Here is a 14,668-nt window from a genome sequence, read left to right on the forward strand (position 1 = left end):
CAGGCTGTGATGCTGATTGGCTCAAACTGATCGGAAATAATGCGTCCACTCACCGTTACTGTAGAGAAGCTGGAGTCGGTAATGAATCCCGTTATTGGTTTTCTCCCCGCTCGACTCCTTAAACACACACACAACAAACTCTAAGTTGTTACTGAGATTTAGAGCACTTTTATTTAAAAAAAAAAAAAAGAAAAAAAAAGAACATGATTCCTTAATGTTTCCATTAAATTTCCAACTCAGTGTTCGTTTTAAATTATTTTTAATTTATGGTTCTGTTGAACATAACCACTTGTTTTATATAAACAAGAGCGCAGCGAGCGCCTCATCAATTATGCCATCGCAATGCAGCGGGCGAACCAAGTGTCGGATTTATTGTCCCCCCCTCCAAACATAACCGGTAATTACAGAGGAATTAAAAATCCACAATAACACAGTGAGCTAAATTACAAGGCTGCGCTCCTTTAATATATCAACAGTGAACATAATTCACTCTGTTATTTAATATATGTGGCTGAACTCCCTCGGTCTGGTCTTTCCTACGTGCGCAAAGCTTTTCTTTTTTTAAAATAAAAGTGCTCTAAATCTCAGTAACTTAGAGTTTGTTGTGTGTGTTTAAGGAGTCGAGCGGGGAGAAAACCAATAACGGGATTCATTACCGACTCCAGCTTCTCTACAGTAACGGTGAGTGGTCGCATTATTTCCGATCAGTTTGAGCCAATCAGCATCACAGCCTGCCTTTATCAAATGTGCGCACAGGCGTTGTTTTAAACTGTTTCCACATTCCGGGAGGAAACGTTGCAGAGGAGCATCAGGCGGCCACAGCTTGTTTCTGTCACACGGACTCAGGAGAGTTTCAGGAGTTTCTCGAGACCTATTAGTCAAATTTCAGTGCAGCTGTTGCGGGCGATTTGGAGCAGCTTTGTGGCTTTATCACTGTCACTGTCCCTAAATTAGGCTTCCCAGTTCCAGTAGGTCTATTTTACACTGCAACAAAAGCACGGCTACAATGTGAGGCCTGCACTTGTTGACAGCTTGAGATCAGTTAAGAAGTAGTTGTCTGCTAATTTATTATGTCCGTTGTTCATTGTTTTCTATTTTTATGTATTTACGGCAGAGTGATGTGAAGATTTATGGGCCAAAATGTTGGAAATTGAAAGTTGAACCAAACTAGTCTGAGTCTCCGTTTAGCTGGAATCCTTTTGAAAGGAACTCAAAAACATTTACTGCTAATTTTATTAACTAATCCAATATTCTCACACAATAAAATAAGATAAAGTAAAAATAATAATCCAACCCATAATTTGAGTACATCCTTTCAATGAGGAAAATGATGCTGTGTTGAGAAAAAAAATTGTTTAAATGCACCAGTGGCATAATTAATGGTAACTGTCATAATGAAATATATACAACGGAAGAATGGAAGATTTTTAGAATGAAAGAATTTTATTTTAATAAATTGTATTTTAATAGCGACGATACAGTTTAAAGTATGACATAGGAAGCAACTGATGTGCTGTACAAAGAACTTTTAAATATTACTTTGTCTGTTTACTTTATCTTAATTTTTAATCTGTCAAACTGCTAATCATTGATCCATAAGTTGTTTACCTGGAACAGATATGATGTGACAGAGGTCCATCATAATCTTACCACCATGTAGTTTCACAAGGAGGATAGAAAAAAAATCTCCAAACTCTCTGTTAGAGATTTGCAGCAAAAAGTGGCGTCATGGAGCCAATGAGTCTCCATAGCAACCATTAGCTGCTGGTTAGATGCCAACAGGTGGTTTGGGAGGCATGCTGTCCTACCATCACAAATGTAGAGTTTGCTAGAGGACCTTTAAATTGAACTGAATGGTTATTAGGTGGGGATAAGACTGAGCTTTTCAGCAACAACCATTCCAAGTTTGTGTGACTCGGAAAATAAAGGATGAATAGTTAAAAAGCATCTGATATCCACTGTTAGGTATGATGGAGGATTTGTGATGCTTAGAGCCAATTTTTTTTCAAAAGCCCTGGGAATCCTGTTCGAGGACATAAAATCGTTGAAATGCCAAAACATTTTCAATTAAAAAGGAATCAGACATCTTTCGGTTTTGCAGCAGGATAATGATCTAAAACGTAAGCTAATCAGAACAGAAATGATTCACCAATAACCAAGAGCACGTTCTGGCATGGCTCAGACCAAAATCTAATCAAAATATCATGACTGAGCTGAAGAGACGAGAGCACACCCCCATGGCTTTGGATGGTCTAGAAATTATCCAAATGTGAATAGTCAAAGTCCCCCTCTTTTAATGCTCTGACCATGTGGGACTGTTAGGAGACTAAGAGCTGTTCGACTGGGAAGATCGGTCTTTAAAAACTAATGAAACACACCAGTAACTGCTGAATTTCTTTTAAAAACAGTTCTTAACACAGGACCTTTTACTCCTCTGAATTTTTTTTTCCTAAAAAAAAAAAAAAAAAAAAAAGACGGTTAGATTTTTCTAAAATTTTAGTTTCAGTAAATGTTTGTAAAATATTAATTTATTTTAAGGTGCCAAAACATATATATGTTTTAATGGGAACAGACTTCTTGTAATACAGCAGGTTTGTTCGTAGTTCATTGTTGCAGCTTAGTTCCTTTTGAGGGAGAAAATACAGAATAATTAACACAACTGTTTGTAAATGAAACAAAATGTTGGGGCAAAAAACATTTCTGTTACTGTTGATTTAATTTTAATATTTATGTAATGGAAATGCTTTTATTTTAAAATGGATGTAAACTTTCTGATCTGTGTTCTCTCTCTTCCTCTGCTTCCTGGCAGGCATCAGAACAGAGCAGGACTTCTACGTCCGACTTATAGACTCCATGACTAAACAGGTAAACACCCTCACACTCCCAGCAGTCTGTCACCTCTCCTGTTACCTCGCTGACATTAAGCCGCTACAGCTACACCGCCCTCATGCATTGTAGCTGCACACACAGAATGATGAGCGTTTGTGTGTGCGAGATTCAACGGGTGGGTGTTTCCACAGTGTGAATGTGGGAGATGGTGGCGCACACACGCACGCACACACACACGCACGCACACACACACACGCTGCATGGCTCCAGGCATTTTTTTCTTTGCCTGTGCTTCTCTCGCTGTGATTAGAGCAAAGAGCCAGCAAGCGGGTGTTGAGGAACAGGAACGGGAGTCGGCTGCTCACAGTGGGAAGTGGGAAGATGTAACGGCACCTCTGGGATTTGGTCTACCTGGTGGGAAGCATCGCCTGATCGTATCCAATTTGTGCTTAATGTTTTTTGTTTATGTGTACATTAATGAGTCAGAAAAGACATTTTGCAGATAAAGTGCAAAATGTCTCAAATTACTTAAATTATGTTATTTAAATAGTTCAACTCACGCGCTGTTTTTGGTGAAGCTGAAAGTGAGAGTTGGCCGTTAGTCGTGTGGGGAGCCAAGAGCCAATGCCATGCACTGAATACTTGTTAATGTGGCTCCAGGCTCTGACAGAGTCTCACATTACTGCTGCCACACTGCACTGCATACTGTGTGTGTGTGTGTGTGTGTGTGTGTGTGTGTGTGCGTGTGTGCGTGTGTGTGTGTGTGTGTGAGACTGGAAGGCCCGCAGGACCACACGGCTTCAACAATAACACGCTTTACCTCAACCTCAATCTCTGTGGGGTGATCACCAGTTGCACACAGTGGGACCCCCTCCCACACAAACACGTGGTCAGCAACGTGTAAACATGTAAGAACAATGGATATCAGTGCTTCGAATTAGAGAGAAAGAAATAGTTTCCAACTAATTCAACGTTGCAATACATCATAGAGTACCGTGCTCTTTAAAAGTCTTGTCTTCAGTCTTCATTTTTTTTAAACATATTTTGCTTCTAAGGAGTTAAATTTTGGGACTACATGTTGGAACTGCTAGTAGCAATTTTGCTTTACAGCAAGAAAGTCCTGGGTTGAATCCCTGCCTGGGGTCTTCTTGCATGGCGCTTACAGTTTCTCCCATGGATGTGTGGGTTCTCTCTGGATTCTCTGGTTTTATGCCACACTCCCTAAGCAAGACTGTAAATATCGTATTTGTTAAAATTGTACTTCAGTGCCACCTATAGTGATTTGCTAAAAACTATTAATAAATACAAAGAATGTCAAGTTCCATCTAAAGGGATGTTATATAATGTAGGTGTGCCTAGAAAACCGAGGCCCTGAGGAGTCATCGAGATTAGATTATCTCAATTATCTCCTCCTTTGTAGGATTATCACTGCCTTCATGTGGTAAAGGTGTTGCTGATGGGTTTTTTTCTCCCTGCTAGTGTCTCCTGTGGCTAATTGGTGTTAGTGGAGGGGGAAGATTAAGCAGGATGAAGGAAGCACATTTCTTAGACTTCCCTGCCCATAACAGGGAGGAACCCCCTTCTGAAGAGGGAACCAGCAGTTTGAACCACTTTAAGGGCTCACAAAAAAACTATTTCTTTGAAAGTGGAGGAGGAAAATTTGGGACATTTTAAAGCTTATTGCAGATCCTTCCTTACAACAGAACAGTGATTTTGAAGTGCTTATCCACATATTCAGACATTGTTCTAAGTCCAGTCCATATGTAGTGGTGCCTATAGATCAATCTTAAACATTTTTGACAATCTTAAAAAAAAACATTTAAGACTGGTAAAATCCAGGTAAAATCCCAGTAGAGTTTTGATAAACATCACAGATTTTTGTTTGTGATGGTAGGACACAGATGGCTTACTGGGACGCTTCCCAAAACAGCCAGTTTGGACATTAATTTTGCTTATTGGTTGCTATAGAGACTTGGTGTAAAGAGAGTAAAGAGACCACTTGTTGCTGCAATTTAATTGAACTGCAAGTTTTGAAAGTTTTTTTTAACCTCGTTTACAATCTTTCTCACTGTGTATACAGAAAATGGAGTGTCTTTGACTAAGTTCACAGTGCAGCCTTAAGTGACCCAAATTCGATTTTTTTTTCTTTTTTGTCTTAATGCGATCTGTATCCGAGTTTTCCACGGCAGTCTGAACAATACAGATCGAATTTCTTTGACCCAGGATACTTACATATGTGGTTCAAAATCCGATACGTATCTGATCTTTTCAAATGTGCCCGAGTCTTAACGGCCAGGCCGCATTCATCCTTGAACGTCATTTATCCTCGACAAACGTCACTATTCTGCGTCCAAATACGCGTAAGCGGGAAGGAAAAACAACAACAATGGCGGACTGCAATGAGGAGTAAGTTGTTAATGTGCTGGATCCGGACGGACAACAGCTTCAAAATCGTAAGATACGCTCAGTGTTTACTTCCGCAAACACTGAGCATTTCTTCTTCTTTTGACAAAACACTGAGCACGCTCTTGATGTGTGACGCTATTACGCCCTCTACTTCGCATGCGGGACACTTTTAGCTCGTTTGCGTTTCACATACAAGTCAAATATATTTGTAAGAATGAATGACCGTGCAAAAAAATAAAAAAATAAATAAAAAAATCGGAATTCAGCATTAAGGCCTGCAGTGTGAACGTAGTCAAAATATATTGGCTATATCGCTATATTATGGCATGTAGTCATGCCATTAAGTAAGCAAGGGAATGTTACTTTGAATTGGAGAGGGAAGTACCTAGAAACTCTGGTAAGCTTGAAATTTAGGTATAAATTAAATAATGTTTAAATTTATTTCAAAGAGCAACCAGTTAATTTTTAAAAGCAATTATTTTATGTTGGATTTTGTTTTCTCACTGAATTAATGTTCTGAAACAAATGTCTGATTATGCAACAAAATATATGGAAGACCACCTTATGTCTAGTTTTTAAGTAAGATTTAGGATGTGTCATGCTGTGGGCCTTGGAAACTTGTTGAATGAAGTTTTTCTTTTTATGGGTGTGCTGTGGATTTATTTGAAGTTAGTTTTTGGCTGTTCAAAAACTAACAGTGAACAGGAGTCAGTGTATTGTTTCAGTCGTGCGTGTGCGTCTCTCTGTTTGGGTGCGTTAAATTCCCAGTGTTAGATGAATAGGACAATAACAGGTGGTGGAACCAAAACAGCCGTGTGGTTGGCTTAGTTGCTTAGTGATGTCATGGCTGCTGTCTTTCTAGCCACACACACAGTTGTTCCTCAGGACTGTTGTCCTGCCAAGCAGAGAAAAATGAAGCCAAGAATGGTACTGATGTGTGTTGATCTTCTCACTGAGGTAACATTAAAGGCAAAACGCCGCCTCGCTCGTCACAATTGTTTACATTTTTTTTCCACACTTTTTATCTGCATTTTCACAATACAAAAGGAAACAAGCCAAATTTGATTGTTTTAAACTTTTGAAGCAGAAAAGTCAATTCAGTCTGGATTTGATTTGGACACTTCTGCTTATATCTCCTAGATTACGTATTATTTTAATTAGCATTAACAAACTTAATTGAAGTTAAAGCCCCAAAATAAAAATTCAAATACCAGTCAGTTTAGACAACAGTAACCTAAATATTTTTGCAGTCTGCATTCACATGGATCCTTTTAACTGTACTGAATTCATATACCACACATATACTGTATATTCCACTTTCTGTGCTGCGCAACAGCACAGAAAGTGGAAAAATGGAAATAAAGTGTGACACAGAAATTTATATATTAGAGACAAGGCAGACACTCACAATTGTAATAACGATAAAGGGAAACAAAATCCAGCCTGATTTCTGAGACAAGCACCACAGGTCCAATGCCTCCATCACACTGTCTGTTGTGATATCTTTTCAGAGAGGACCTGTTAATCTCTGTGGTCTAGACATGGCTACAGTAGTAGCATACCTCTTGCATATTTTAAACAGCATTAAAGTCTAGAAATAGCCAGAGATGAGCGAGGGTAAGAGGGAAACAGTTGCAATGAGGCATAATATGCTCCCTGCAGCTCTGGATGAACGGCATAGATCAGTAGGGATTTAAATGCTGAGAGCAAGTGCTGGAAATATTACTTACTTTGAATTGGAGAGTGAACCTTTGGGACGTCGTTTCAAATGGCGTAAAGGAGGAGAGCCTGAGTGAAAGATGGCACTTAATCATGAAAAGCGGCTGCTATGCATCGAGATGCTCCTGTGGTGAAAGCTTACAGAGACTTGCAAAAAGTATTCATACACCCTGAACTGCTCAACTTTATAACCACAGCCTTTAATGCATTTTACACAGAATGTAATAGATAGTTGTGAAATGAAAGAAAACTGGTAACCAATTTTCACAAATTTTTGTGAATAGAAATCTGAAAAGTGTGGTGTGCGTTTGTGTCCAGCCACTTTTACTCTGATACTCGTGAGATTAAACCCAGTGCAACTAAATGGTCTTAAAAGTATCTCAGTGTATGCCCAGTTATTATGTAAAATGAAAAACCTCTTGACACGACGATGATTATTTGTTCAGTCTCCAAACCTGGTTGAGAGAGAAAGTCAAAAAGAAGACAATGTTCAAAGAAAGTCAAAATAAGTTTTATTATCTGGTCAGATCATACAAACCTTGCAAAAGAAAAAGTTTAGATTAAGATTCTTGTGTTAAAATAGTCAGAGTCCAAGAGTTCAATGAGCGTGATTTGATTTGCACAACGCTCAGTGAGATGGTTGAAGCTTGAGATGATCTCTTGAGCTTTAAGCTTCTGGAAGTTTTACCCACGACTCGTCTGCTGTGTTTCCTGGTCTCCATGATGCTTTTTGTTCACTTATGTTCTCTAACAGACCTTCAGAGCAGCTGTATTTATACTGTGATTAAATTACGCACAGGTCGACTCTGTTTACAACAAATGTCTTGATTTCGACAAGCAGTTGGTTGTATTAGATTTTACTCAGGGATAAATCCGTGTATAACAGACTGAAAATAGATTTAATGTTCAAAACAGCTTTTCCTTTTCTTTCTATCACCAGTTATGCACAGGTTTGTGTTCTGTACATCATAAAATCCCAAGAAAACTTGCTGAGGTTTGTGGTTTAATTTTAGATTTTTACCTTCAGATGTTACTTGGGGCTGTCGTTCATTAAAATACTCGTAAGTCACTTTGAGTTTTTCAGTTCTGACATACCAGAAGAGTAAAGCCAGCTCTAATGCTTGGCACTTAAATTAAACTATTTTTTCTGGATGCCTACCTGCTTTTTGTTTTAGTGTTGAAGTCGGGAACAGATTGCTTTAAATTGATGACAGGCAAGCCTCTTCATGTTTAAAAGCGTCATATGGCGCTCGCTGATTACCACCTTGTCCCTAAGAATACAACGTCTGTCACTGCAGGTCCTGCTGGATCGCTGACTTATGGATCATGCTGACAATAACACAGGAAGAAGTGTGTTTCCCTGCCTAATGGGTCCCTGCTTAAAAACCACATATGCAAAACTACTTCTGACGAGCAGCTGAAAGGCAGTGAAAAAGTCGTGGTGAGGTAGAGAGAAAGAGAAGAAGGAAAAACCCAATGAATCGGAGGGGAAGAGCAGCGGGAGCGAGAGGTGGCAAAGTCATGACCAGAAGAAAATCTGTTAAGGAGATTCAGAAAGAAACGACACGTAAAAGATTTTAGTGCGGTTGTTTTTTGTGTGAAGACAGATTTACTGGAAAATTTAGATCTCGGTTTCGTACAGTTTGCCCTTTGCATTCCCCAGGATAATAAGGGAAATTGTTCCTCTCACATTTGAGCCTCACATATTTAAACCGGATTCCTATTTCAGGCTTAATGTCTTAAAAAGTTTGGGGTTACACAGAGTCACATCAAAGCCAGTTATGGAAGTAATGTAGTTCCTTGAAAATGTATTTATACCTTTTAAATCCTGTTACAATTTGTCACAGTCAATCACAATCAATATAAAAAGACTGAATTGACCATATTTAGTAAGAAGCTTTCTCAAGTATTGAATAACTGATCATAGCATCTGATTTAATATTTAAAAATGATGTAATCAGACAAAAAGCATAACATTTACGAAACTAGTATGTACAGTAAGTAGTATATATATGTCAGAACAGGATAAAGAATTTCTTGTAACATTATATCCTATTTATTCTATCTTGTTAGGTGAAACGTCAAACTTTAGATGTGTTTTTCTGTCTAGTTCACTTTTGGTTAAAACATGTTTTGAAAATAATCATAAAATTCCACTAAAAGTAAAAAGTACAATACAGTAAAACTATTTCTAGATGTCCTTTTTTGCTTTTTGAAAAAGTAAATGTAACTGAGCAAATGCAGCGTGTTGCTTGTGACCCCTGGTTTTCAACCATATAAAGTTTTACCTGTAGTTTAATGTTTATATATTTGCTGTGTCTTCTACATTGCAAATTACAAATGAAACCTCCTTTGCCAGTTTTCCATGAAGGCCAGTTTGATTCTGTCAGCAGATTCTCTTGCCTAAGCTTTCTATCTCTGCAGCTCCTGCTGCCACCATTAATTGTTGTTCATGAAATGTTTTGTTTTGGATCTAGGTCAGAACATTTTATTTTGGTCTCATCTGACTAGAGCACCTTCTTTCAAAGGTTTGCCGTCTTCCCTACATGACTTGTGCATCTATGCCAAGTGACAGATTTTGGAGCGCTTGACTAATAGCAGAAATGTTCTATTATGCTTTTGTCAGATTAAATTACAATACAACACACTGAAATTGTATCATGACCAAATGTGTTATAAAAACAGTTCAACAGGCGTGAATACTTTTTCAAGGCAGTGTACTTTGCACTTAGAGTGTAGATTGACATGATGTACTGAAATATCTCCAACGTCTTGGTTGCTGGGTCAGCCTCAGCGATGTGTCAACGGGAACTTTGAGCTTGGCCTCAGGTCATTTCAAATATTTTTTGAAGGTATTTTTTTAATTTGTGTTCTAGTGAGACTCGCTGTGGAAACGTCAGCATCGGCTGAGTCTGCATGTTGTCACACTTTCTGCTTCAGGCTCATATTATTTTTGTTTCATGTTACACATCATGCTTGAATGGCCTGGGTGTGCACATCCCCTGAGCTTTGGACCACCAAGACCTGCTCAGGCTCTGGGTTTGTGTGTCAATACATTTTCATCAGGGTGTGCATGTGTGGAAAATCATAACTGAGAAGGACTCTGGGTCCTGAAGCATATGGGGTCTCCAATTCCAGAAAATACAAATGGTCCCAGAGACAGCCAGCTAATAGTATGAAGTGCTTCAGGCTAAAGCGAGTTGGTTCCTAAACCGTACGGCTGCTCTGCATTAATGCTGCAGCCATCCAAGCTAGCTTCTGGGGGCTTTGAGGGACTAGTTTCTACAAATGAGGGGCTCTTTCTGCAGTCTGCACGCAGGCTGGGCCCCCGCTACAAACACACAGGCCTGAAGGCTCCTGGAGGATATTCAGGGGTAAAACAACACAGACCCTTTGTAAACATTCTTGGAAAAAGCTCTACCTAAATTATTATCAATTACTCCAAAGGACTCAGTTTTATGAAAGCGATTGGAAAAGACAACATCTCAAAATTAAGCTGCTGGTTAGATTAAGTGTCGTTTTTGAATAGTCGTCCCTGAAGCAGAACTAAAGAACAGCAACTTTTGACTTTGACTTTATTAAATACAAAGAAAAAGTAAAAAAATTTGAAAAGGCTTACATGGCTTACATGCATTCTTTTTTAGTAATATGTGAAAGATGAGAGGATGAGTGTTGGTGAGGTGTAACCTTTATTGACTTAATTATTGTCATAAATGTATTTATTTATGTATCTAATTTACTTCAATAGGTAAAATAATATTTTATTCATTTATGAGGTTTTTTGTTTATTAAATAAGTAGTTTTTGGTATGGGTTTAATTTTTAACTTTAGAACATTATTTGTTTATTTAAAAATACATTATTGTTCTAATATTTTGTGTAGTTTTCTGTTTGTCTGTTTATTAAATAAGTAAATGTTTTATTTATTTAAATTTTTGTTACCTTTAAATGCATGAATTTATACATGTAAATATTAATTTCAATGAGTGATTGATTGACTTATTACGTATCATCTTTAACCCACCGGTTGATAAGTTTGACATGTTTCCAAACGTGGCCTCATGCAGAGTTGTGTTGTTCGGAACAAGTGAGTTTTCGCCACAGGTACTTAATTTACTAACGTCTGCTTGATGCCAGCAACTAGTCTGAACCTGAGTTGAAGATTATTGCAGAGGATGGAGAAAGTTCCCTTCTACTTCCTGAGAAAAGTGAGCTTGTCACTCGGTGAGATTTGCAGCAGCTCAGAATGACAGATCAAACGGATTGGAATAGACCAAAGATAGACAGGGCGTACCTCCTGATTGATGGATAGCTTAGTGGTGTACGACTTTATTCCGAGCTTCCTTACACAAGCTGGAAGACTGCATAATGAAAGCAGTTGACGCCTCAGCTGGAGCTTATTTTCAGAAGCAGAAAGTGTGGGCATCATGAAAAAAATACAACTTAATTTTCGGTAAAAACTCACCTGCACCGCATGTCAGCTGAGATGATGTGATTGTTTTCGTGCAGATGCTCTGAAACAAACAAAGTGTGTGTGTGTGTGTGTGTGTGTGTGTGTTGTGGGGGGAGTAACAGACGGCCCGTGTCGACACAGAGGGTGTGAGGGTGCAAAGGCGTGACTGATCAACAGTGCGCTCCTCATGTGAGGTGGGAACTTTACCTGCTAACCCAACAACACTTTCCCACAGGTTTATTTCGTGATGTGATGGTGTGTGAATGTATTTTTGCATTGGAAGTAATTCAATTGTCTCAGTTTGACATTCAGTTCTCACACAAAATGTTGTCATCACTTCCCTCCAGTTTGTTAGCGTGCAGTGTGGAAGAAAAAAATGCAAATACATCTTTATGCATCCATACAGTGGTGCAGACAGTGACTGGCATCTCTCAGCAAGTCTGAGTGACAGTGGAGCTTCACTGCCTGGATGATTATGTGGCATTTTATAGATCATGTCAAGGAATTTTCTCACAGTTTTTCTGACTAAATATATGCTGCTTTTAGCCAAAACTCTTAACATGATGTTCACAGTGCAGTGGAAAATGTTCATACCCCAGAACTGCTTCACAATGTGATGCATTTTAAAGGGATTTCAAACAATATTGTGTAATTGTGAAGTGGAAGGAAAATGATACATGCATTTATTTTTTTTCACAAAGCTGGGTTGCAATCATTTGTATTTACACTTTTCATTTTTTATTTCTAAAAAATGTTGAAAACCATGTAACATTCTCCTTTTATGTCAAAATTATGCACTACTTTGTAGTGGTCTACCACATAATCTACTTGTGAAAGAATGAAAGTTGTGGTTGTGAGGCAGCAAAATGTGAAAAAGCTTCAGGTGTGTGAAAACTGTTATTAGGTGTTAGACAAAGTGTAACATTTCTCTTTGTCTTTTATCTCTCTTTTTAGCCGATTGTTTATGAAGGCCAAGACAAGAACCCGGAGATGTGCAGAGTGCTGCTGACACATGAGATCATGTGCAGGTGAGTCACCTGTCCTTACTTCTCTTCAGCATTTCACAGTTTGTTTCCTCTGCTCCCTGTGCTCCTCATTACTTCTGCAACACACTGTTAATCTGAGGAAATTCTCACCACTCATATTTTGTACCTGTATTCTTCTGTGGCCCTCATTAACGGCCCGACTCCACCCCTTGTACACACACACAAATACACACACACTCTCTCTCCAAGATGCATAAAGATTTATGTTAAAGAACAAGAGTTTGGGCTTGCATGGTCGTTGCTTTAATTATAGTTTAAGATAAATTTCTGCAGAAGTAGGTTGAGAGGAAAGAGGTCTATTTATAGAGGCATTTTACCATCCTATCCTATACAAAAAGAAGTGTGTGTGTGTGTGTGTGTGTGTGTGTGTGTGTGTGTGTGTGTGTGTGTGGAAACACAAGTGTTTTGTTGGTGTGTACGTGCCTTTATGATGCCTGGTTAATTAGGACACAGAGAAACTCATTAGTCAATCTGAACCCTTCTGTTGCTTCATGGCTAACAAATGGGCCTCCTTCCACAACCTGACTATAAAATATAAGCAGGAACTCTCTCTCTCTCTCTCTCTCTCACTCTCTCTCTTTCTCTCTTGCTCGCAAACACACACACACATAAAGACACAAAAGAAGCATGCATATGCACGCACAGGCCTGCACACCGCAGTTATAAAAATTCAAATTTAGCCCATGAATTAAGTTGTTCCTGTTCCCTGACCTTGTCACTGAGCAATTTTTAACTATAACAATATAAATTGGGGTTCATCTAAATGCGCAAGCAGGGACTTTAGCAGTGAAATCAGGCACACTAATATTTTATTCTATAGATCACTGAATATGTGTTGACCTGCGAAGCTGCAAAGCCTAATTAAAGACACCCATTGAAATTCAAAAGTTATTCACAAACATTTAAAAAACAATAGATTTGGCAACGTGTTATTGTTGTTAAGCATGTCTGGAATAAATTGTGGACGTGAATTTATAGTGTGCAAAATACTACTCTACTATGCCCTACTATAGTTCTTTAATATTCTAAAAGATACTTTTTTCACTAAAAATACAATGATGATAAAAACACAGCAGGAGAGTAAAATATAAATACCTTCTGCAGAATTATATTAAATCCAAAGGTTTTAAAAAGTCTTCTGAATAAACTTAATTCTGCTTTTTGTGTATTTGGGTTGATGACATCATAAGAGGGTCAAGAACTGAGCTGGCACTGGTAAACATTATACAAATTAGAGAGCAGATTTCAACATACATTCTCAGGCATTTAAATGCATTTGAGTTACATACTTGGGTTAGAATTTATTGTGATGACCTGCATGGTCACTGCTGCACTGAACCAAACGGTGATGATTAACATGTTTTTCAGAACCGAAACTGGTCCAGATCTGTTCATACTCCTGTGTGTCTAATTGGTTTCTGCTCATATTCGCCACATCGGTAAATGTGGTTGGAGTCCTTGTTTTAGTTTTGCCAAGTCTTCCTAAAATCCATGCAGTGCTCTTAATCCAGCTCAAACATTTTTACTGTAGCCATTCAAAATATGGGCCAACACCATTAAAAAAAGATATTTAATGTAAAATAAAATGTGAATAAAGAAAAGCAAACAAAAATTACAGTTGTACATACTCAAAATAACTCAGATTGGTTGGACTACGGCTTTTGTGACGTCACCAGAGGCATTTGTGCATGAGGCCAGCAGGTGTAACTTTTTGCTCTGAAGGAGCAACAGTCCAGAAACTAAAACATTTACTCACTGTACATTCACTCCCGTCTTCAGTAACAACTGAGGTCAAAGTTATGGTTGTTGTCTCGACTTTTCTTGTGCTGATTCTGCAGCAGGAGCTCCACACAACGCTGAATGTGCGCTCAGACAAAGAGCCTGGGGCGACCATTAATCAGTGTGGCTTTTTATCATGGGGCAGCTATTAGCCACATGCTCTCAGCCCAACCTGCCACGTCACAAAGGACCACATCACTGCTCTAAGATTTGGCACAGAACTGGAAATCTTAAAAAAAAAAAAATTAACTAAAACAAAATGCTAAAAATCAAGAAAAACGTGTGTCCTTGCTGCTACATAACTAATGAGTCACTATATCAAAAGTTGGACATTTGTGGCCAAAAGAGACTTAAAGGAAATGGGAAAACACTGTCAAAATGCTTTAAGGACTGGCTATAAGTTGCTATGAGATTCTTACAGTGAAATAATGTTGGTT

At 38.5% G+C, this 14,668-nt stretch overlaps 1 protein-coding gene across 1 annotated transcript in view; it reads left to right on the plus strand.

Moving 5' to 3' along the window:
* The window catches only part of LOC103141892 (EBF transcription factor 1), a 100,055-nt gene that overhangs the window by 2,737 nt on the left and 82,650 nt on the right, over nt 1-14,668 (plus strand). Inside the window, exons 2-4 of the mRNA XM_016672847.1 lie at nt 599-681; nt 2,810-2,865; nt 12,361-12,434. Coding sequence (XP_016528333.1) covers nt 599-681; nt 2,810-2,865; nt 12,361-12,434 — 213 coding nt within the window. The remainder of the gene's footprint in view (nt 1-598; nt 682-2,809; nt 2,866-12,360; nt 12,435-14,668) is intronic.

This window comes from Poecilia formosa, unplaced genomic scaffold, assembly GCF_000485575.1.
Source record: "Poecilia formosa unplaced genomic scaffold, Poecilia_formosa-5.1.2 Scaffold3, whole genome shotgun sequence".
NCBI lineage: Eukaryota > Metazoa > Chordata > Actinopteri > Cyprinodontiformes > Poeciliidae > Poecilia > Poecilia formosa.